Here is a 25,412-nt window from a genome sequence, read left to right as displayed (position 1 = left end):
GGACCTCAGAAGGGTGTCATACACATTTAACTTAGGGCTGCTGTAGGATGGAGAACACCTCAGAAAGTAGGTCAACTTAGGGAGAGACAGGCATCTTGTAAGGAGAAAGAGAGCATCATGGGCATCAATCTTGTCAATCCTGTCCTGCATTCTCTTTAGGTCAGTGATTTTTGCAACCAGGACCTCCTCGATTGCTCGTGGGCCAATGGGGGCACCCAGGAGAGTGCAGTCCGGTGGCTCGACAACGAGAATGTCTGGAAGAACATTTTGTATTTGCCCAGTGATGTCTGGGTTGCGGGAGATTATTTCACATTTGGATGCATTGAGAATGAGGCCTAAGGCTGCTCCCTGCTCCTGGATTTTCCTTATATCCTCCAAAATGGTTTCCGGAGTTCCAGCTAGAGTGCCATCATCCAGGTACCAGATGTTTAGCTCGCTTGTCAGACTATCAGTGACCTCTTTGATAGCTAGGCAGAAAAGGAGGGGGGCTAAGGGGTCACCTTGTTGGACACCTTCACAGCGGTTTATTTCATGCTCCCCAAAAAGAAGCTTAGAGTCCCCACTGTAGCACGATCGGATGAATGGGTAAAGGGGACGGAAGTGGTTGTGTACAGCCCTGAGGACAGCGTCTCGTCTGACTTGATTGAAGGCATTTTTGAAGTCAAGCTTTACTAGTGCCTTCTGGTCCGGGAGATCAACAATGTAAGCCCGCGCTGCATGTGCTGCAGCTTCACAACCTAGGGGAATCCCAAACCCGAGCTGATGAGGTTTCAGCAAGGTGGCTGCTTCCTGGCTGATAGATCTCACTGCAGCCTTAGCTACAAGGCGTCGGAGGGTGTTGCCAACGGCAATGGGCCTGATACCCCTATCCTTCTTTTTTTTAAAAGATGTGATATATATATATATATATATATATATATATATATATATATATATATATATATATATATATATATATATATATATATATATATATATACTTATATTTTATATAGAGCTGTGGCTGAGAGCACGGTCGACATAAGCGTTAACAACACTCCTCTTGTACCTGTCCGGGCAGTCACTGTTGGCATTTAGGCACATTCCTATGTTTGTTTCCTTAGTGTAGACTGCAGTGTGGAAACCTCCGCTCTTTTCCATGACTGTTACATCTAGAAAGGGCAGCTTCCCATCCTTTTCCATCTCGTAAGTGAAACGCAGCACGGAACTCTGCTCAAATGCCTCCTTCAGCTCCTGCAGATGTCTGACATCAGGTACCTGTGTAAAAATGTCGTCAACATACCTGCAGTATATGGCCGGTTTCAAGTTCATGTCGACTAAGACTCTTTGCTCTATGGTACCCATGTAGAAGTTTGCAAACAGTGACTGCCCAGACAGGTACAAGAGGAGTGTTGTTAACGCTTATGTCGACCGTGCTCTCAGCCACAGCTCAGAATTGAAGCAAGTCGACGAAGAACTCTGTAGGGTAAGGCAGGTCCTAGTCAACAACGGCTTCTCCAATGGTTTCGTCGAAGACATCATAAGAAGGAAAGTGAAATGCCATGCAACCTCTGAAGAAACAACTAACACAACACCTATACCTCCTATTAGACTATTTTACAGGAACTTCTTTTCCACAGCTCATAAAACGGAGGAAAGGGTCCTGAAAGATATTTTTAATAGAAACGTTATCCCTACAGACAAAAATCAGAAGATACAACTACGATTTACTATAAAACCAGAAAAACGGCCAGCCTACTCATGAGAAACTCTCCAGACACAAAACAGAACGCTTTAAAAGAGACCAACGTCGTCTATGCCTTCAAATGCCCTCTTGGGGACTGTAAGCCTCAAAAAACCTAGTATATAGGCAGGACAACAACATATCTTTCCAGGCGTTTAACGATGCATAAGCAACAGGGCTCCATTAAGGAACATATAATCTCTTCCCACAACCAAACCATCACCAGAGCAAACAACACAGAAATCATCGATAGATACAGCGATAGCAGGCGGCTTGACGTCTGCGAGGCACTACACATCAAGAAGTCAACACCAGCAATCAACAGCCAATTAATGCACAACTATATTCTACCCACTTCAAGACTCCGCTCCAATATAGAAGCATCAAGAAATATGGACCAATAGGCTTTCTACAATTACTTCCATTCAATACCCATTGTTTCGTGTTCTGTCTTGTGTTTGAATTTAATACCCATTCAATACCCATTATTGAAAGTTTGTTTTCACCTCAACCACCTCACCCAAATGTAGATATAAAATCGAAGATGTTTAAGCTCTATTCAGTTTCAGTTGTGTGTTTGTAAACTAAAGTCTTTGAAAATGTAATAAGTTTTACGAAACGCCTTCAAGTGTCGCGTCAGACTAGAAATAAAAATGAATTTTGGAGAATTGATCTTTGAATTACCATCAACAGTGAAAAGAAACGTAAGAAAGATCGAGAAAATTCGTGTTAGAATTATTAATCTTACTTTTTCGGTCATATTTAATATATATATATATATATATATATATATATATATATATATATATATATATATATATATATATATATATATATATATGTCGTACCTAGTAGCCAGAACGCACTTATCAGCCTACTATGCAAGGCCCGATTTGCCTAATAAGCCAAGTTTTCATGAATTAATTGTTTTTCGACTACCTAACCTACCTAACCTAACCTAACCTAACTTTTTCTGCTACCCAACCTAACCTAACCTATAAAGATAGGTTAGGTTAGGTTCGGTCATATATCTACGTTAATTTTAACTCCAATAAAAAAAAATGACCTCATTCATATTGAAATGGGTAGCTTTATCAATTCATAAGAAAAAAATTAGAGAAAATATATTATTTCAGGAAAACTTGGCTTATTAGGCAAATCGGGCCTTGAATAGTAGGCTGAGAAGTGCGTTCTGGCTATTAGGTACGACATATATATATATATATATATATATATATATATATGTCGTACCTAATAGCCAGAACGCACTTCTCAGCCTACTATGCAAGGCCCGATTTGCCTAATAAGCCAAGTTTTCATGAATTAATTGTTTTTCGTCTACCTAACCTACCTAACCTAACCTAACCTAACTTTTTCGGCTACCTAACCTAACCTAACCTATAAAGATAGGTTAGGTTAGGTTAGGTAGGGTTGGTTAGGTTCGGTCATATATCTACGTTAATTTTACCTCCAATAAAAAAAAATTGACCTCATACATAATGAAATGGGTAGCTTTATCATTTCATAAGAAAAAAATTAGAAAAAATATATTAATTCAGGAAAATTTGGCTTATTAGGCAAATCGGGCCTTGCATAGTAGGCTGAGAAGTGCGTTCTGGCTACTAGGTACGATATATATATATATATATATATATATATATATATATATATATGTCGTACCTAATAGCCAGAACGCACTTCTCAGCCTACTATTCAAGGCCCGATTTGCCTAATAAGCCAAGTTTTCATGAATTAATGTTTTTTCGTCTACCTAACCGACCTAACCTAACCTAACCTAGCTTTTTTTGGCTACCTAACCTAACCTTACCTATAAATATAGGTTAGGTTAGGTTAGGTAGGGTTGGTTAGGTTCGGTCATATATCTACGTTAATTTTAACTCCAATAAAAAAAAATTGACCTCATACATAGAGAAAAGGGTTGCTTTATCATTTCATAAGAAAAAAATTATAGTAAATATATTAATTCAGGAAAACTTGGCTTATTAGGCAAATCGGGCCTTGAATAGTAGGCTGAGAAGTGAGTTCTGGCTACTAGGTACGACATATATATATATATATATATATATATATATATATATATATATATATATATATATATATTTATATATATATGTCGTACCTAGTAGCCAGAACGCACTTCTCTGCCTACTATTCAAGGCCCGATTTGCCTAATAAGCCAAGTTTTCATGAATTAATTGTTTTTCGACTACCTAACCTACCTAACCTAACCTAACCTAACTTTTTCGGCAACCTAACCTAACCCTACCTATAAAGATAGGTTAGGTTAGGTTAGGTAGGGTTGGTTAGGTTCGGTCATATATCTACGTTAATTTTAACTCCAATAAAAAAAAATTTACCTCATACATAATGAAATGGGTAGCTTTATCATTTCATAAGAAAAAAATAGAGAAAATATATTAATTCAGGAAAACTTGGCTTATTAGGCAAATCGGGCCTTGAATAGTAGGCTGAGAAGTGCGTTCTGGCTACTAGGTACGACATATATATATATATATATATATATATATATATATATATATATATATATATATATATATATATATACATATATATGTCGTACCTAATAGCCAGAACGCACTTCTCAGCCTACTATTCAAGGCCCGATTTGCCTAATAAGCCAAGTTTTCATGAATTAATGTTTTTTCGTCTACCTAACCTACCTAACCTAACCTAACCTAGCTTTTTTTGGCTACCTAACCTAACCTTACCTATAAATATAGGTTAGGTTAGGTTAGGTAGGGTTGGTTAGGTTCGGTCATATATCTACGTTAATTTTAACTCCAATAAAAATAAATTGACCTCATACATAGAGAAAAGGGTTGCTTTATCATTTCATAAGAAAAAAATTATAGTAAATATATTAATTCAGGAAAACTTGGCTTATTAGGCAAATCGGGCCTTGAATAGTAGGCTGAGAAGTGAGTTCTGGCTACTAGGTACGACATATATATATATATATATATATATATATATATATATATATATATATATATATATATTTTATATATAGGTGAGGGTACCATCTCTGGTGCCAATGTGGGGACCCATAGCCTCGGAGAAGAAAATAAAAAGTATTCAGAGGAGACCTTGTGGTTTCTCACTGAACACTAATATTATCTTCTCCTACCACCCCCATTCTTTTGTATGTACACATATATATATTTGCTTTATTTGAACTTTGTTACAAAAAAGGAGTTACATATGGGTTACAAAGATGGTTATCATAGGTTGTCGAGTTCCTCCAGCTCCTCAGATGGCGGGCAGGAACCCTGGATGCAGTGCGCATTTCCCCTCTGTATCGCCACACTGAGGCGCTGGAAAAGAAAGCTTGCAGCTCTTGGGTCCCTTGTTGTTTCAATGAGCCTAGAACCCAGTTCCTTCAAAAAACTGGTAGCACTTTTACCCCAGGCGCCGAGTGTCTCAGAAGCAATGGGGACAAAATTGTTGTGGTGATCCAGTTCTCTATACTTACGGGATTTGGCTGCTTCCCTGTGGGTGGCAGCGCCACCTGGTTGTGCAACACTGAGGTTAATGTAGGTGTTAGCCAGGGTTGATACGCACGTGTAGTCCCATACCAACTGCTTGCCATTCTTCCAGGGGTTCACTGTGATACCATCCGGGCGACCAATAAGAGCATCAGAGTTACGGGGCGTTAGGTAACGGGGCTCTCTTTCAGCTGGGCATCCAGCTGTGGTGAGGCTCCTCTTGATGATGTCGTTAACTTCACTGTGCCTCGAGTGCCATCCCCCTGTGCTTTGGCAGAGTAGGCCATGGTGGCCGTACCTGTCAGCCACCACCTCGCCGCAATAACACCTATATCTGGTGTGGATTGGGGCAGCAAGGCGGAGTGCCACAGCAATTCGGAGGGCGTGTGGTGTGAGACGCGTGCCAGTTGCCGACATTGGGGTTGCTAAGAGGAAATCCCCTGCATGTGGTGCTGCTACTGCTGTGAGGCGAGCCATGTCGTGTTGTGTTGTTATAGCACCCAGGCACTCTGCAGCAACTTGGTCTACAATGGGGCCATCCCAGCCATATATGGACCATATAATGGGGCCATATATATATATATATATATATATATATATATATATATATATATATATATATATGTATGAATATATATATATGTCGTACCTAGTAGCCAGAACGCACTTCTCAGCCTACTATGCAAGGCCTAATTTGCCTAATAAGCCAAGTTTTCATGAATTAATGTTTTTTCGACTACCAAACCTACCTAACCTAACCTAACCTAACTTTTTCGGCTACCTAACCTAACCTAACCTATAAAGATAGGTTAGGTTAGGTTAGGTAGGGTTGGTTAGGTTCGGTCATATATCTACGTTAATTTTAACTCCAATAAAAAAAATTGACCTCATACATAATGAAATGGGTAGCTTTATCATTCATTTCATAAGAAAAAAATTAGAGAAAATATATTAATTCAGGAAAACTTGTCATCACATCCTGCTGAGTGCTCAGGTCGCATCGACAAACAAATATTTCCAGGTGGAAAAGTGTTTCCCTTGAATCTTGTCAACAAACAGTCGATTTTCTTGATGTGACCAGTTGGAGCAAATTATTATACATTTTGTTTTTACCCCACGTCTTTGACAGCTGCAGAAGGGAAACGATAAAATATTTATTAACACAATTATCATAATTCCACAACGTTTTTAAAGATGACAGACCGGTCTTGGAGAAGGTCTGGTGATGGGTTGGTCTGGTGAGTGTGTGAGCGAGTAACTTCACTCCCACACGTCAGTCCCCCCCCCCAGGTCCAGGCCAGCCAGCCCTCTGCTGCACCGGTCCACAGGTCCAAGCCAGCCAGCCCTCTGCTGCAGCGGTCCACAGGTCCAGGCCAGCCAGCCCACTGCTGCAGCGGTCCACAGGTCCAGCCAGCCAGTCCTCTGCAGCAGCGGTCCACAGGTCCAGGCCAGCTAGCCCTCCGCTGCAGCGGTCCACAGGTCCAGCCAACCAGCCCTCTGCTGCAGCGGTCCACACGCTCCGTAAAGGGGAGAGTCGCTTGACTGAAGACGAAAAAGCGAATTGTTTCCACTCGTGTAATTAAACGAAATCGAGTTGACGTCCACTACGAACGTTGTACAAATAATTAAAAAATATATATGAAGTACACGACGGGTAAGAGAGACGGAGTGAGGTAAAGTGGGAGGCCAAGGAAAATATGAGCAGAGGCAAAGATGGAGTGAATAGAGAGCAGGAGGGAAGATGGAATGTAAATATTGGGTCATGGGAACATCGCTGGCTGGCAGCACAAACACAGGTCTGAATATTGAGACCAAGCCTTTGGTCATGGACGGAGGCAGGGGGACACTCTGGGAGGGAGAGGACTGGGAGGGGACACTCTGGGAGGGGGAGGACTGGGAGGGGACACTCTGGGAGGGAGAGGACTGGGAGGGGACACTCTGGGAGGGAGAGGACTGGGAGGGGACATTCTGGGAGGGGGAGGACTGGGAGGGGACACTCTGGGAGGGAGAGGACTGGGAGGGGGACATTCTGGGAGGGGGACTATCTGGGATGGGACATTCTGGGAGGGGAAGGAATGGGAGGGGAAGGGGCAACGTGAGATGGGAGGGAAGTAGACAGTCTGGGAGGTGAGGGGGACAGTTTGAGAGGGAAGGGGACAGTCTGGGAAGGGAAGGAACAGTCTTGCAAGACAAGAGACACTCTGGGACGGGATCAGACAGTCTGGAAGAGGATGCAATGTTCTTGAAGGTAAATGACACTTTGGGAACAGATGAGACAGTCTAGGATGGGAAGAGACACTCAAGAAAAGAAAGGGGACAGGTCTGGAAAATTGAGGAGAAAGTCTGAGAAGGAAAAGGGAAGTCTTGAGGGAAAGTGGTCAGTCTGGGAGTGAGAAAAGGACAGTCTGGTATGGAAGGGGGGCAGACTGGGATGGGAGGAACCATTTTGGGAGGGACGTTAACAGTTTGGATGGGAAAAAGACAGTATGGGGAGTGAGGAGAAAGTATGGGAAGGTAGAAGACAGTCTGCGAGAGTAGCAGACTGTCAGGTGGGTGGCAGGGACAGTCTGCGAGGGTAGCAGACTGTCAGGTGTGTGGTAGGGACAGTCTGCGAGGGTAGCAGACTGTCAGGTGGGTGGAAGGGACAGCCTTAGAGGGCAGGAGACAGTTGGGGACAGTCAGTACGTACCCTCAACCTACGGTTGCTGGTACATTGCCAATCACGTGATCAATTCCTCGTTTACATTATTTATTTTTTTTGAGATATATACAAGAGTTGTTACATTCTTGTAGAGCCACTAGTACGCGTAGCGTTTCGGGCAGGTCCCTGGAATATGATCCCCTGCCGCGAAGAATCGTTGTTACAACCAAGTACTCATTTTACTGTTGCGTTAAACAGAGGCTACAATTAAGGATTTGCGCCCAGTAAATCCTCCCCGGCCAGGATACGAACCCATGGCAAAGCGCTCGCGGATCGCCAGGCGAGTGTCTTACCACCTCACCACGGAGACTGTAAACATTATGAGTGAACCAATTCTCCACTATTAATGTGTTGCTTGTATGTAACATTCAAACTCAGCTTTTATCAACATATAACATCATAAGATCCCCCTTTATGTAGCCTACACAGACCTATCTGTCCTTCCTGTGTACAGTCAACTTATATGAGTAACTCTGTATGTTAACTTATATATATAAGTTATATTAACTTAGAAGGAGTATCTGTGTCTGGGTCTGTCTCTATGCTTGTATTAGTCTCTCTCTCTCTCTCTCTCTCTCTCTCTCTCTCTCTCTCTCTCTCTCTCTCTCTCTCTCTCTCTCTCTCTCTCTCTCTCTCTCTCTCTCTCTCTCTCTCTCTCTCTCTCTCTCTCTCTCTCTCTCTCTCTCTCTCTCTCTCTCTCTCTCTCTCTCTCTCTCTCTCTCTCTCTCTCTCTCTCTCTCTCTCTCTCTCTCTCTCTCTCTCTCTCTCTCTCTCTCTCTCTCTCTCTCTCTCTCTCTCTCTCTCTCTCTCTCTCTCTCTCTCTCTCTCTCTCTCTCTCTCTCTCTCTCTCTCTCTCTCTCTCTCTCTCTCTCTCTCTCTCTCTCTCTCTCTCTCTCTCTCTCTCTCTCTCTCTCTCTCTCTCTCTCTCTCTCTCTCTCTCTCTCTCTCTCTCTCTCTCTCTCTCTCTCTCTCTCTCTCTCTCTCTCTCTCTCTCTCTCTCTCTCTCTCTCTCTCTCTCTCTCTCTCTCTCTCTCTCTCTCTCTCTCTCTCTCTCTCTCTCTCTCTCTCTCTCTCTCTCTCTCTCTCTCTCTCTCTCTCTCTCTCTCTCTCTCTCTCTCTCTCTCTCTCTCTCTCTCTCTCTCTCTCTCTCTCTCTCTCTCTCTCTCTCTCTCTCTCTCTCTCTCTCTCTCTCTCTCTCTCTCTCTCTCTCTCTCTCTCTCTCTCTCTCTCTCTCTCTCTCTCTCTCTCTCTCTCTCTCTCTCTCTCTCTCTCTCTCTCTCTCTCTCTCTCTCTCTCTCTCTCTCTCTCTCTCTCTCTCTCTCTCTCTCTCTCTCTCTCTCTCTCTCTCTCTCTCTCTCTCTCTCTCTCTCTCTCTCTCTCTCTCTCTCTCTCTCTCTCTCTCTCTCTCTCTCTCTCTCTCTCTCTCTCTCTCTCTCTCTCTCTCTCTCTCTCTCTCTCTCTCTCTCTCTCTCTCTCTCTCTCTCTCTCTCTCTCTCTCTCTCTCTCTCTCTCTCTCTCTCTCTCTCTCTCTCTCTCTCTCTCTCTCTCTCTCTCTCTCTCTCTCTCTCTCTCTCTCTCTCTCTCTCTCTCTCTCTCTCTCTCTCTCTCTCTCTCTCTCTCTCTCTCTCTCTCTCTCTCTCTCTCTCTCTCTCTCTCTCTCTCTCTCTCTCTCTCTCTCTCTCTCTCTCTCTCTCTCTCTCTCTCTCTCTCTCTCTCTCTCTCTCTCCTCTCTCTCTCTCTCTCTCTCTCTCTCTCTCTCTCTCTCTCTCTCTCTCTCTCTCTCTCTCTCTCTCTCTCTCTCTCTCTCTCTCTCTCTCTCTCTCTCTCTCTCTCTCTCTCTCTCTCTCTCTCTCTCTCTCTCTCTCTCTCTCTCTCTCTCTCTCTCTCTCTCTCTCTCTCTCTCTCTCTCTCTCTCTCTCTCTCTCTCTCTCTCTCTCTCTCTCTCTCTCTCTCTCTCTCTCTCTCTCTCTCTCTCTCTCTCTCTCTCTCTCTCTCTCTCTCTCTCTCTCTCTCTCTCTCTCTCTCTCTCTCTCTCTCTCTCTCTCTCTCTCTCTCTCTCTCTCTCTCTCTCTCTCTCTCTCTCTCTCTCTCTCTCTCTCTCTCTCTCTCTCTCTCTCTCTCTCTCTCTCTCTCTCTCTCTCTCTCTCTCTCTCTCTCTCTCTCTCTCTCTCTCTCTCTCTCTCTCTCTCTCTCTCTCTCTCTCTCTCTCTCTCTCTCTCTCTCTCTCTCTCTCTCTCTCTCTCTCTCTCTCTCTCTCTCTCTCTCTCTCTCTCTCTCTCTCTCTCTCTCTCTCTCTCTCTCTCTCTCTCTCTCTCTCTCTCTCTCTCTCTCTCTCTCTCTCTCTCTCTCTCTCTCTCTCTCTCTCTCTCTCTCTCTCTCTCTCTCTCTCTCTCTCTCTCTCTCTCTCTCTCTCTCTCTCTCTCTCTCTCTCTCTCTCTCTCTCTCTCTCTCTCTCTCTCTCTCTCTCTCTCTCTCTCTCTCTCTCTCTCTCTCTCTCTCTCTCTCTCTCTCTCTCTCTCTCTCTCTCTCTCTCTCTCTCTCTCTCTCTCTCTCTCTCTCTCTCTCTCTCTCTCTCTCTCTCTCTCTCTCTCTCTCTCTCTCTCTCTCTCTCTCTCTCTCTCTCTCTCTCTCTCTCTCTCTCTCTCTCTCTCTCTCTCTCTCTCTCTCTCTCTCTCTCTCTCTCTCTCTCTCTCTCTCTCTCTCTCTCTCTCTCTCTCTCTCTCTCTCATAACATAAAACTTTATTTAGGGTTTATAAGTGAGACCTGCTATTGTTCTAATTTCGTACTGATAATCACAAAGTTTTATGGTACAGGGAAAAAATAACGAAAAAAGTCGAGCCATAATGGAATAAATAGATTATTCCAGCGAGTAATACAGGGTCACGTGACATTCTTTGCCTGATGTGAGTCCCGACCTGCCCATGTTGGGCACGTTCCCAGCTGCAATTGCTGGGTGAATTTGAGTGAAGGAAGACTCTATCGTCTGGCTTCCAACCTTGAAATAACAGAGAGAGAGACAGACCTTTCCATTTATAGATACAGATTACACCTTTTGCTTCGCAATTAAAAAAAATAATAGCTTTAAATTTCTTAACTAATTCAGAACTGTATTTTCTTTATATTTTTCTTATGCAGTCAGAAAGTCACAATAAGATGGCTGAAAATCAGCGACTCAACCCACACGTCTGAAAACAAAGGAAATGAGAACGTTTCGGCTGATTTCGGACCATTATTACGTCGTGTTAAGAAAGTAGTGGTGTTGGGTATTAATCGAGGTAAAGAAAGTCCACCTAATGGGGCTAGGAAAGGTCCAGCCCTCAGGGAAACAATTCCCAGCAACTAAAATTGCAAATATGCAGTTTTAAAATTGCGTCAAGATCAGATCAGCCAATCCCACTCAAGAAGGGGTGATAACTCCAGCTGACATTTACCTTAATATAATTTATTTACCCCAAGTACAAAAGAATTACTTTACCACCTCGATCGTAAGTTACCTTTCTGATCCCACGTTGGCTGGAGGTAAGGTTTACATGCAGCAAACATGAGGTAAAGTCTGTGTTTCCTTAATGTTCAACACGCGCCACCAAACTTAATACCACCATCACAGACACGTGTTCACTATAGTACAAAGACGGTTCAAAAACGCCTTTTCCTTGATCACTTTTCTTCTCACTCCCACTCTGTTTCCATCTTCACTGATGGGTCTAAGTCTGCGGACGGTTTTGGCTACTCTTTTGCTTTTCCTGATCGCACTTATATGTGTCGCTTACCTCCGGAGACTAGTATCTTCACAGTGGAGCTTTATGCTATTCTCTATGCTCTTCGTCTCCTGCTGTCTCGTTGTCAGTCCTCCTTTGTAGTTGTTGTTGACTCTCGTAGTGCCCTCATGGCTCTCGGATCCGTTAATCCGGTTCATCCAGTAGTTGTCGAGATCCAGCATTGGCTGTTTCTTGTTCACAGTAAGTTTAAGTCGGTTGAGTTGTGCTGGGTTCCCAGCCATATTGGTGTCTCTTTAAATGAGCGTGCGGATGCTGCTGCCCAGGAAGCTGTCCGCTCTTGTCCCATCTCTCGTAAAGGTATTCCTTATTCCGACTTTTACCCGGTTATCCATTCCTCCATCCTTACCCGTTGGCAGGCTTCTTGGTCGTCTGTTACTGGTAACAAACTACGTGCTCTTAAAAGTTGTGTGTCCTCGTGGCCGTCCTCCTACCACCGTAACCGGCGGTGGGAAACGGCTCTGGCGTGGTTGCGTATTGGCCATACTCACTTAACTCATGGTCACTTGATGGAGCTCCTCCCCGCTCCTTATTGTCCTAATTGCATTGTCCCTCTTACAGTCGTGCATATCCTTGTTGAATGTCCTGACTTCTGGGACGAGCTGATGTCTTGTTTTCCGACCGTCCCTCGCGGTCGCTTGTCTCTCGATAGTATTCTTGGTGACTCAGATATTTTTTATATCGTTCGCCTTATGCGTTTCTGTTCTCGTATTGGCATCCTTGGTGATATTTAGCGCCCTCTGATTATCCTGCATGTTTGATGGTGGTACATAGCCTTCCTGGTTTGGTGCCTTCTTTTTGATAATTACTTACTTACTTATAGTACAAAGATCAAATCACTTGGAACTCAAAATATTTGACTAGGGAACATGCACAAAGTTACACCAAGAACATCTAGTGGCACGGAACACTTATACTTATGTTTCTTATGGTAAAGAATAAGGGGAAGGGAAAGGAACTATCAGGGGTAAAGTGCCAAGCCATCACGACTATGTAGTACTGAGAAGGGGGTCAGGATAAGGATTTGGGATGGGACGGGGGGAAGGAAGGGTGCCCAACTACTTGGACGGTCGGGGATTGAACACCGATCTGCATGAAGCTAGACCCTCGCTCTACCGTCCAGCCCAAGTGGTTGGACAAGAATAAGGGGAGAAGGAGGTAAACAGGGGAAGGGACACCCACGCCCGAGGGAGGCCGAGGGAGGTGCAGGAGAGAGGTGCTCCGTGTGCCGTGCTGCCGGCTGGATCAGCTCATCATACACTAACCTGAACAATATCTCTAACACAATATTAAAGTGCCACTATGCAGTTCTAAGTATAAATATAACCTCTCAGCATTACAATACACTAACAACTACAGCTCTGGGAGCATCAAAATGTTCCTACGTCTGACAGGGGCGTGATCGCCCGCATTGTACAAAATGAGGATCATTCTTTGTATATAAACTGCCAGAGAGTTCACTCCTTCAGCCCAAATATATCTAAACAACTAAATTAGTGTTAATTAAAATAATAATCCCACACATAATACAACACATTGAGGGTCTGTCACTAAAATACCTAAATGAGGGAAGGTTCCTATTTCATATATACACAAATGCGATCCTAGATTTACCGGAGAGTAATCTTGGGCCCCGGGTCGTAACAATGAGGTAAGACATTAATATGTGGTAATAGAAATAAAGATAACTGAAGAAGTTCTCGTGTCAAAGAGAATTAGATGGAATAGAGACCAAAAAGTTAGAAACAGACGGGAAAGAGAGAGTCTAGTGCATACTAACTAAAGTTATGCCACATCACGTTTGATAAAAAGGTCTCAACATTACTTATGTACAGCGGCAGCAAAGAATATTTTTCAGGACCATTCTACAGGATGTTTATAGTCACTCACATGACATAAGAGAACATTGTGACCGCACTTTCCCCGAGGTGACGAGGGCAGGTGACGAGGGCAGGTGACGAGGGCAGGTGACGAGGGGAGGTGACGAGGGCAGGTGACGAGGGGAGGTGACGAGGGCAGGTGACGAGGGGAGGTGACGAGGGCAGGTAACGAGGGCAGGTGACGAGGGAAGGTGACGAGGGCAGGTGACGAGGGCAGGTGACGAGGGCAGGTGACGAGGGCAGGTAACGAGGGCAGGTGACGAGGGCAGGTGACGAGGGCAGGTGACGAGGGGAGGTGACGAGGGGAGGAGACAAGTGGAGGTGACGAGGGGAGGTGACGAGGGAAGGTGACGAGGGCAGGTGACGAGGGGAGGTGACGAGGGGAGGTGACTAGGGAAGGTGACGAGGGCAGGTGACGAGGGTAGGTGACTAGGGGAGGAGACGAGGGGAGGTGACTAGTGGAGGTGACTAGGGCAGGTGACTAGTGGAGGTGACGAGGGAAGGTGACGAGGGGAGGTGACGAGGGGAGGTGACTAGTGGAGGTGACGAGGGAAGGTGACGAGGGCAGGTGACGAGGGCAGGTGACGAGGGAAGGTGACGAGGGAAGGTGACGAGGGGAGGTGACGAGGGCAGGTGACGAGGGCAGGTGACGAGGGGAGGTGACGAGGGGAGAGGATGTAATGTTGTAGAAGCACAATAATAAGAGGAGAGTGGCGTGTCGTAATTAGATACAGTTTCCAATTCTGAGCAGGAGAGATAATGAGTAACGAGGGGAGAGCTACAGCTGTGTGTGTGTGGCCCAGTGTTGCCCGGTGTGGCCCAGTGTGGCCCAGTGTGGTCCACTGTGGCCCAGTGTGGCCCAGTGTGGTCCAGTGTGGCCCAGTGTGGCCAAGTGTGGTCCAGTGTGGCTCAGTGTGACCCAGTGTGGTCCAGTGTAGTCCAGTGTGGTCCAGTGTGGTCACGTGTGGCCCAGTGTGGTCCAGTGTGGTCCAGTGTGGCCCAGTGTGGTCCAGTGTGGCCCAGTGTGGCCCAGTGTGGTCTAGTGTGGCCCAGTGTGGCCCAGTGTGGTCCAGTGTGGCCCAGTGTGGCCCAGTGTGGTCTAGTGTGGCCACGTGTGGTCCAGTGTGGCCCAGTGTGGCCCAGTGTGGTCCAGTGTGGCTCAGTGTGGCCCAATGTGGTCCAGTGCAGTCCAGTGTGGCCCAGTGTGGCCCAGTGTGGTCCAGTGTGGTCCAGTGTGGCCCAGTGTGGTCCAGTGTGGCCCAGTGTGGCCCAGTGTGTGTCCAGTGTGGCCCAGTGTGGTCCAGTGTGGTCCAGTGTGGCCCAGTGTGGTCCAGTATGGTCCAGTGTGGCCCGGTGTGGCCCAGTGTGGTCCAGTGTGGCCCAGTGTGGCCCAGTGTGGTCCAGTGTGGTCCAGTGTGGCCCAGTGTGGTCTAGTGTGGCCACGTGTGGTCCAGTGTGGCCCAGTGTGGCCCAGTGTGGTCCAGTGTGGCTCAGTGTGGCCCAGTGTGGCCCAGTGTGGCCCAGTGTGGTCCAGTGTGGCCCAGTGTGGCTCAGTGTATGGCTGTAACTCAACACTCGTGGCTCAGTGTATGACTGTAACTCAACACTCGTGGCTCAGTGTATGACTGTAACTCAACACGCGTGGCTCAGTGTATGGCTGTAACTCAACACTCGTGGCTCAGTGTATGGCTGTAACTCAACGCTCGTGGCTCAGTGTATGACTGTAACTCAACACTCGTGGCTCAGTGTATGACTGTAACTCAACACTCGTGGCTCAGTGTATGGCTGTAACTCAACACTCGTGGCTCAGTGTATGGCTGTAACTCAACGCTCGTGGCTCAGTGTATGACTGTAACTCAACACTCGTGGCTCAGTGTATGACTGTAACTCAACACTCGTGGCTCAGTGTATGACTGTAACTCAACACTCGTGGCTCAGTGTATGACTGTAACTCAACACTCGTGGCTCAGTGTATGACTGTAACTCAACACTCGTGGCTCAGTGTATGGCTGTAACTCAACACTCGTGGCTCAGTGTATGGCTGTAACTAAAGTGGAAGGCACAGGTAAACTTTACACAAACACCGGTATTCAGCAGGTGTAGTTCCCCACTGACAGGTGTAGAGTCCAGTCAGAGAAGTAAACCAAGTATTACACTTCAGGTAAACCAGACTGAAGTTTGGACAATAACACCGAGTGACTACTCTCCGAGTCACGGGTTTCTACACGACTAAAAGTCGTGTAGATTATCCTTAAATATTTGATATATTGCCAGAATGGAACGAGGAGTTAATATGATGAACCGTTAATAATACAGTCACCCGCTGGGATATACTCGCCTCCAGGCGTATATCCCGCTTATATTCCGCTCAGTGTTTACAGTAGTGATGGGTAGTGTGTGGGCACTATATTGATGACCCCTCACTGTGTCTCCCTGCGTCGAGGCTAACTTTATCTCTCCGTATGAGAGCCAACGCAGATGGCGCTGTACAATTAATTATCTTAATGATGTATAGAGAAGTTGATTAATCGTGTCACATTTACTTGGAACTTTAATTTAAAACAACAAAAGTAAATAAAAGTTCACATTTCCTGCAAAATCGTTCAAAAGACAATTATGTAAACACACAAAGGAAAGCCCAACCGCTTGGGCTGGACGGTAGAGCGACGGTCTCGCTTCATGCAGGTCGGCGTTCAATCCCCGACCGTCCAAGTGGTTGGGCACCATTCCTTCCCTACGTCACATCTGTTACGAACCAGGTTCCATCGTCGGAGCATGGAGCAGTGACATCAATGCCATCTGTGAGTCCGCTCCCGAAACCCCCACAAAATGGAAGACGCCATCTAGTGGTGGCAGGATGATACCAGCAGGAGGCGCTAGATTCCTGTCATGGGCAGCTCGAGAGGTTCGCTGGTGCTGACCTCTGGTGAGGTGGCTCCTAGAAAATCAGCGCCATCTATTGTAGGAGGAGTTGTATGTTTATGTCAGAGTCCGTGAGTGGTATTTCCTTGTGTCCCATGTACTGACCAGTTTTTTGATGACATGTCTGTATCCACAGAGGCGACGTAGAGCTGCTGTGGTACGAGGACAGTCAGTCTACCCAGGGCAGCCAATAGCTCTCTACTCCATTCTGCTTTACGGAAGCAGTGAGCCACCGCCGGAGAAGAACTGTGTAGTGTTCTACTGTCTGCCTGTGAAGTGGCAGTGACAGAATTCGGCGTACCCGGGACTGGCTAGCGGAAGAGACGACCGACAGTGAGGTGCTACGGAGGAGTGTAACTAGTTAGTTGCAAGAAGCTCCTGCCAGGGGTTAGCTACCCTTGTATTTGTTCGTGTAGAGGCCCAGCAGCGCGAGGCTGATGTTCTCTGCCAGCACCAGGCTGGAGAGTGAGTGTGGGCGTTCACAAGGAGCACCTAGTGAGACTGTGTATAGGCTGGCCCGTGGCTAGGGTAGACTCGTTGGTGTTTCCCAGTACTGGTTGAGGACGGTACTGTGTGTTGAGGAAACACGGTAGCTGACAAGACTGTATTGCATGAGCATCGAGGAGCGCTTAGTGTCCTATGAGAGCGACACTTGTGTATATATCAGTGTAGTAATACTTCCTTTATGATTCTATTTAAGGTGATGGGAAAGTGATTATACGTGAATATATTGATAATTGATGAAGTGTCGTATACCTTTCAACTCCTCCCATGTGTTTTACTTGCATTACCAAGCTCACTCCTTGAAAGCCACTACTAACTTGGGGCCGGATACTAGAACTTTAGTTCCTCTAGCAAAGAACCCGGTTGCGACCCATCGTGGCCGTAACACCCTTCCACGTCCTTATCCTGACCTCTTCCCAGTGCTATATAGTCTTAATGCCATGACGCTTTCCCCTGATAATTCTCCTCTTATAGCAATAGGTTGATCTGGAGAACAGTGTTGTTGGTCTGGAGAACAGTGTTGTTGGTCTGGAGAACAGTGTTGTTGGTCTGGAGAACAGTGTTGATGGTCTGGAGAACAGTGTTGATGGTCTGGAGAACAGTGTTGATGGTCTGGAGAACAGTGTTGTTGGTCTGGAGAACAGTGTTGATGGTCTGGAGAACAGTGTTGATGGTCTGGAGAACAGTGTTGATGGTCTGGAGAACAGTGTTGATGGTCTGGAGAACAGTGTTGGTGGTCTGGAGAACAGTGTTGATGGTCTGGAGAACAGTGTTGAGAGTGCAAGTGGGTGGGTAAGGTTGAGAGTGCAAGTGGTTGGGTAAGGTTGAGAGTGCAAGTGGTTGGGTAAGGTTGAGAGTGCAAGTGGTTGGGTAAGGTTGAGAGTGCAAGTGGGTGGGTAAGGTTGAGAGTGCAAGTGGTTGGGTAAGGTTGAGAGTGCAAGTGGGTGGGTAAGGTTGAGAGTGCAAGTGGTTGGGTAAGGTTGAGAGTGCAAGTGGGTGGGTAAGGTTGAGAGTGCAAGTGGTTGGGTAAGGTTGAGAGTGCAAGTGGGTGGGTAAGGTTGAGAGTGCAAGTGGTTGGGTAAGGTTGAGAGTGCCAGAGGGTGGGTAAGGCCGAGAGTGCCAGAGGCTGGGTAAGGTTGAGAGTGCAAGTGGGTGGGTAAGGCCGAGAGTGCCAGAGGCTGGGTAAGGTTGAGAGTGCAAATAGTGTCAATGTCACTACTTAGTGTTACTGCTTTAACAATTAATGTTCTTCCATAGAGCCTCACTCGGCTACCGTTGTTGTTTTAGATTCAGCTACTCCATACAAGAAGTTCCAGTAGCACGGACTATGGTGAGCCCGAAAGTGGAGGTTCTTTGGAGCCATTATCTGTGTCAATAGCTGATACTAGAGATCTGGGGATGGATGGAGGTCTTCGTGGTGGTTTTCAGCCCTGGAGGGCTGGCTGTACCAGTTATGGAGCTGGTGGGTCAGAGTTGACCTCCAGATTTTCCGTTTTTTTCTTAGCCTGAGTCCGTAACCTCCGTAGATGGTGTTTTCGTCTTTCGCCTCGCAGCCTGAGGTAGACTCAGGTGTCATGAACTGGTGGTAGACGACGGAATTTCATGAGCGTTGGTGGTGCTGTTAGGATGTGTAGACAGCACGTCTGCTAGCGCGACTGCTGAGATGGTGATGGTAGCAGTGTTGGGAGCTGGAGAGGGAATTACCTCTGTGCCGCCTGGGTCATGGGTGGTCCTGGCGCCTGTGTTGAAGTCGACCTCGTGGTCGTCCTGGTGGTAGTCTCATGAGTGGTAGTGGAGGCAGACACACTTGCCCCAGGGGCTATGATGGGGGCCAGGCCATTGGCCAGGTATAATGTGTTCAATTCACTGACAAAACGGTGGTTGTTTGGTCCGGCAAGCCTCTCTGCTAGTCTAATAAGACCAGGGATAATGCCTGCACGTGATGCAGGGAGCTGTAAAGGAGCCTGTGGGGCCTTGGGTCCCCATTTTGAAGGCTGGGTCGACTGGGGGGAGAAGCCACTCTTTGGTAAGACAGGAATGTCTTCTGGTCGGTTGGTGGGAGCTGAGGTGGTGGGTCTGGTCGCTGAGGTAGAAGGGTTGTTTCTCTTGGCTTCAACCTGGGCCTTGATGTTTTCCTGTCTGTGGGGGCAGCTTTAGGAAATTGTGGGATGATTGTCATCACAGAGCAAGCAGCGATGGGTTGTTGCCTTACATATGGAGTAGTGAGGGTCCAGTGCGCACAGGCTGCACTTCTGGACAGGGTGCTGACACTTGTTGATGGGGTGGGAGAGCTCGTAGCACTTGAAGCACTGCTGGATCTCAGGGTATCGTTCCTTTTTTACTTGGTGGGGTTGTATTTGCAAGCTGAAGCAGTAGAGAACCTTGTGTGGCAGCCTGGGTGGTCGCAGCTATGGTGGTGAAAGTAATCTTCATTGATGATTTGTCGGTGCTGCAGAACTCTAGGTTGAATACACTCGGGTTCGGATTTTCGTCCTCGATATTGTCCATGATGTTATGTTGCGGTCGGTCAGCGATCCTCTGGCTGGTCCTGCTGCTAGAAACAGTTCTTCCGGCCAGGAACTGACGTGGGAAGTGAGGATGTAGGTGGTGCTCCTTGTGTAGTGTGTCATCGTTGGTCAAGAGTTTGTCTAGTTCTTCCTCGCATGAAAAAAAGAGCACGATATCGTCACCTTCCTGACTACTGTGAGCGAGTGTGATGCCGGCCACGTCCTTCACGACCTTCAGAGTATTGCTTCTCCCGAAAGCATGACCGTTAGACGTTTAGGTCGCCTTGTGTCCACACCTTCAACTGGTAGCTGTGTGAATGTGAACTCTGCTACCGTTGTGCCTCACTAGGCTACCGTTGTGCCTCACTAGTCTACCGTTGTTCTTCACTAGGCTACCGTTGTGCCTCACTAGGCTACCGTTGTGCCTCACTAGGCTACCGTTGTGCCTTACTAGTCTATCGTTGTGCCTCACTAGACTACCGTTAAAGTGTTAGTCAATAAAAAACAATATTGTCTCTCGCCTCCATTCACTGCGTCAAGTACTCCAGTACAGTGAACTCCTCAGACAAACAAACAAAGATATCTAACGATCACTGTGGAGCAACTGTGGATTAATCCTCTTTATAACAGATTAATCTTCTCCCTAACGACCAGACCACACACCTGAAAGTGAAGGGACGGTGACGTTTCGGTCGTCTTGGGCCGTTCACAAGTCTATTGTGATGAGGGAACGATGTTGTTGTTTAAGATTCGCTACAGGGAACAAAAAGTTCCAAGTAGCACGGGCTATGGCGAGCCCCTTGTGGACTTACCTGGCACAGGAGCGGGGCGGTAACTTCTGGAGGGAAGGAGGCGATGGCAATAAATAGGCAAGAAAGAGGAGAGAAGGAAATCTTAGAGGAAGAAAACAGCAAGGCAACAAGAAGTGAAGGTAAGATGTAATAAAGGGGATAGTAATAGGAATAAGAAAGGGATCGTAAGAGGAAACAAGAGAAAGCAAAATAAAGGGAGAAAGATAAATGGAATGGTAAGCTTATGTTAGGTCACGTTTGTTAGAAAGTTTAGAAGATTGGAATATTTATTGTGAGAGGGACGAGTCAACAGCAACAAAGCTGTTGACTGGTCAACATATTTTCAGCCACGTTATTGTCTCCTCGTCTGCATGTGATTTCTCCCGGTCGATGTATCCTTCAGCTGTAGAACTGGCAGTCAACTGGTCCTCAAATGGCTCAGAACTCCTCAGAGATACCTTGCTCGAGCCTGAAAGTTTACCATAACAAAATAATCTCCCTCCAGTAACAACATAATTACAAATAAATTCTCACACCTCACTTCCCCAGCTGGGTGTCCCCGCGCACTGCTCAGGGTACTCCCCCACCGGGCGAGTCCACACCTAAAACCTCCTTCTTCAGTCACTTGAAGATCAACCACCGTCCAGTGAGGATGTGCGTCGCTCTCGTCTGCATCATGCAATTTCATCTTAATTATCTTATATATATATTTATTTTTATAAACGATTCATAATCACTATATGCATGACTAATTCATATATCTAAGCATCAACGTTGATCACTTTGCACTAATACTCTCTGCTCATAACAAACTATACCAAAGGCGCTTACCGCCAAATCACTGGAGCGACAAGTGAAGACGACACAGAGGAATCGACAGAGTAGATAAGGAGAAACTGTGTGACAAACGTGGTGACTGAGTAGCCAGATGAGCCACAGGGACGTTAGAAAGAACTTTTTCAGTGTCAGAGTAGTTAACAGATGGAATGCATTAGGCAGTGATGTGGTGGAGGCTGACTCCATACACAGTTTCAAGTGTAGATATGATAGAGCCCAATAGGCTCAGGAACCTGTACACCAGTTTATTGACAGTTGAGAGGCGGGACCAAAGAGACAGAGCTCAATCCCCGCAAGCACAACTAGGTAACTACTTGCATCCACAATGTGAAAGTGGTGCTTGGCGTTCACCTTCTCTTGGTCGATCACAAATTCTACATTCGACCATCACTATTGATGGTCGAATGGGATCACCTGGGATCACTACCCGCGAGGTCTATCCTGGGGATTACGAAGTACAATCACCTTCCTCTGTCTTGAGACCTTCCTGTCGAGCGACAAAAACAGTGATCTCCAGGGGAAACAATGACACTCAGAGGGAAACAGTGACCTCCAAGGGAAACAGTGACACCCAGAGGAAACAGTGACCTCCAGAGGGAAACAGTTACCCCCAGACAGAAACAGTGACCCAAGAGGGAAACAGTTACCCCCAGGGGGAAACACTGACCCCAAGAAAAACAGTGACCTCCAGGGGAAACAGTGACCCCCAGGGAAAACAGTGACCCCCAGAGAAACAGTGACCCCAGGGGGGAACAGTGACCTCCAGAGGGAACAGTGACCCTCAGGAAGAACAGTGACCCCAGGGGGAAAGTGACCCCAAGAGAAACAGTGACCCCCAGGGGAACAGCGACCCCCAAGGAAACAGTGACCCCCAGGGGGAACAGTGACCCCAGAGAAACAGTGACCCCAGGGGAAACAGTGACCCCCAGGGGGAAACAGTGACCCCAGGGGGAAACAGTGACCCCCAGGGGGAAACAGTGACGCCCAGGGGTAAACAATGACTCCCAGGGAAAACAGTGACCCCAGGGGTAAACAATGACCACCTGGGGAAACAGTGACCCCAGAGAAACAGTGACCGCCTGGGGAATCAGTGACCCCCAGAAAAACAGTGACCCCAGGGGGAAACAGTGACCCCAGGGGAAACAGTGATCCTCGGAGGAAACAGTGACCCCCAGGGGAAACAGTGATCCCCAGGGGAAACAGTGACCCCCAGAGGGAAACAGTGACCTCCAGGGGAAAAAGTGACACCCAGAGAGAAACAGTGACCCCTAGTGGGAAAAAGTGACCTCCAGAGGGAACAGTGACCCTCAGGAAGAACAGTGACCCCCAGGGGGAAATAGTGACCCCCAGGGGGAAACAGTGACCCCAGGAGGAAAGTGACCCCAAGAGAAACAGTGACCACCAGGGGAACAGCGACCCCCAGGAGAAACAGCGACCCCCAGGGGGAAACAGTGACCCCCAGGGGAATCAGTGACCCCCAGGGGGAAACAGTGACCCCAGGGGGAAACAGTGACCCCCAGGGGGAAACAGTGACGCCCAGGGGTAAACAATGACTCCCAGGGAAAACAGTGACCCCAGGGGTAAACAATGACCACCTGGGGAAACAGTGACCCCAGAGAAACAGTGACCGCCTGGGGAATCAGTGACCCCCAGAAAAACAGTGACCCCAGGGGGAAACAGTGACCCCAGGGGAAACAGTGATCCTCGGAGGAAACAGTGACCCCCAGGGGAAACAGTGATCCCCAGGGGAAACAGTGACCCCCAGAGGGAAACAGTGACCTCCAGGGGAAAAAGTGACACCCAGAGAGAAACAGTGACCCCCAGTGGGAAAAAGTGACCTCCAGAGGGAACAGTGACCCTCAGGAAGAACAGTGACCCCCAGGGGGAAATAGTGACCCCCAGGGGGAAACAGTGACCCCAGGAGGAAAGTGACCCCAAGAGAAACAGTGACCACCAGGGGAACAGCGACCCCCAGGAGAAACAGCGACCCCCAGGGGGAAACAGTGACCCCCAGGGGAATCAGTGACCCCCAGGGGAAACAGTGACCCCCAGGGGGAAACAAAGACCCCAGGAAGACAGTGACCCCTCAGGGGAAACTGTGACCTCAAAGGGGAACAGTGACCTCCAGGGAAACAGTGACCACAGGGGAAACAGTGACCTCCAGGGAAACAGTGACCTCCAGGGAAACAGTGACCCCCAGGCGGAAACAGTGACTCCCAGGGGAAACAGTGACCCCAGGGGGAAACAGTGACCCCCAGGGGTAATGCGCCATGCATCATCCATCACCCGCTGAAGGATTCATGGATTTCTTATATATCCAATAATTCATGCTCTTCGAGTCTCTGTGAAATATTGCATTTCAATCCTTCTTCCTCTGGAGTGAAGGATTGTTGCATACAGTGAGGAGGAGAGAGTGTTGTGGTGCTAGTGGTCTCCAGGATGGGTGTGTGGCAGTAGACTAGTGGTCTCCAGGATGGGTGTGTGGCAGTAGACTAGTGGTCTCCGGGATGGTTGTGTGGTAGTAGACTAGTGGTCTCCAGGATGGGTGTGTGGCAGTAGACTAGTGGTCTCCAGTTTGTTCAACGAGGCTCCCGCCAGCTTGTTCAACGACGCTCCCGCCAGCTTGTTCAACGACGCTCCCGCCAGCTTGTTCAACGACGCTCCCGCCAGCTTGTTCAACGACGCTCCCGCCAGCTTGTTCAACGAGACTCCCGCCAGCTTGTTCAACGACGCTCCCGCCAGCTTGTTCAACGACGCTCCCGCCAGCTTGTTCAACGACGCTCCCGCCAGCTTGTTCAACGACGCTCCCGCCAGCTTGTTCAACGAGACTCCCGCCAGCTTGTTCAACGACGCTCCCGCCAGTTTGTTCAACGAGGCTCCCGCCAGCTTGTTCAACGACGCTCCCGCCAGCTTGTTCAACGACGCTCCCGCCAGCTTGTTCAACGAGACTCCCGCCAGCTTGTTCAACGACGCTCCCGCCAGCTTGTTCAACGAGACTCCCGCCAGCTTGTTCAACGAGGCTCCCGCCAGCTTGTTCAACGAGTCTCCCACCAGTTCAAAGTTCCTCCCTCACTGCTTGTTCAGTGTAGCTTCACCTCAGCCTTCTCATGGCTAACAAAGTTATATAATATGGAAATATTTTTTTATTAACCTCGGGTAATTTTAACTCGCCTTTTTGTTATTTTCATTTTTATTTGCACCGGGCACAAGAAAATTTACCCAAAAATTGGTGAAAGCTGAAAAACGCCAAAAGGTTAAGTTAGGTTACATTTTATAATAGGTTACGTTAGGTTAAGTTAGGTCACATTTTATGATAGGTTACATTAGGTTACATTTTATAATAGGTTACATTAGGTTAAGTTAGTTTACATTTTATAATAGGTTAAGTTAGGTTACATTTTGTAATAGGTTAAGTTAGGTTACATTTTGTAATAGGTTAAGTTAGGTTACATTTTGTAATAGGTTAGGTTAGGTTACATTTTGTAATAGGTTAAGTTAGGTTACATTTTATAATAGGTTACATTAGGTTAAGTTAGGTTACATTTTATAATAGGTTACATTAGGTTAAGTTAGTTTACATTACGTTAGATTACGTTCGGTGTTTAGGTTTTGTTGGCAATTCTTTGTTTATCCAGTATGTGGGTGACGTAAGTGCAGAGGTGCCACTCGAACACAGGGTGCCAGCGAAGCACTATTCGAGAAATGTTCGAACCTCATCAGTTGTGAGTCACATGTAAAAGTCACATACGTGAGATATATATGACGGGAGTGGGTCACTAATTCCTTGGAGCTTCAGTAGTTGTAGTCAGGGAAAGTCGAAGTTCCAGTTTGGCAGCAGGATGCTGCTACTGGCATCTTTCCCTATTATGACTACTCCATAGCGCGGTCGGTAGAGCTTCGGCCTCAACGCAAGGGATCTGCAGTTCGAGTCTCCTACCTTACCTTGAGGTTACCTTGAGGTGCTTCCGGGGCTTAGCGTCCCCGCGGCCCGGTCGTCGAGCAGGTCTCCTGGTTGCTGGACTGATCAACCAGGCTGTTGGACGCGGCTGCTCGCAGCCTGACGTATGAGTCACAGCCTGGTTGATCAGGTATCCTTTGGAGGTGCTTATCCAGTTCTCTCTTGAACACTGTGAGGGGTCTGCCAGTTACGCTCCTTATGTGTAGTGGAAGCGTGTTGAACAGTCTCGGGCCTCTGATGTTGATAGTTCTCTCTTGAACACTGTGAGGGGTCGGCCAGTTATGT

General features: G+C 47.2%; 1 protein-coding gene across 1 annotated transcript in view; it reads left to right on the top strand.

The window, feature by feature from the left end:
• The window catches only part of LOC138369496 (uncharacterized), a 31,505-nt gene extending 7,221 nt beyond the window's left edge, over window positions 1-24,284 (top strand). The window contains exons 3-4 of the mRNA XM_069332754.1: window positions 17,515-17,852; window positions 23,768-24,284. Of these exons, the coding sequence (XP_069188855.1) occupies window positions 17,515-17,852; window positions 23,768-24,284 (855 nt within the window). The remainder of the gene's footprint in view (window positions 1-17,514; window positions 17,853-23,767) is intronic.
• The last annotated feature ends 1,128 nt before the right edge of the window (window positions 24,285-25,412 follow it).

Source organism: Procambarus clarkii, chromosome 28 (assembly GCF_040958095.1).
Source record: "Procambarus clarkii isolate CNS0578487 chromosome 28, FALCON_Pclarkii_2.0, whole genome shotgun sequence".
NCBI classification, from domain to species: domain Eukaryota; kingdom Metazoa; phylum Arthropoda; class Malacostraca; order Decapoda; family Cambaridae; genus Procambarus; species Procambarus clarkii.
The sequence above is the reverse complement of the archived record's forward strand: the minus strand, read 5'-3'. Positions and strand labels throughout refer to the sequence as shown.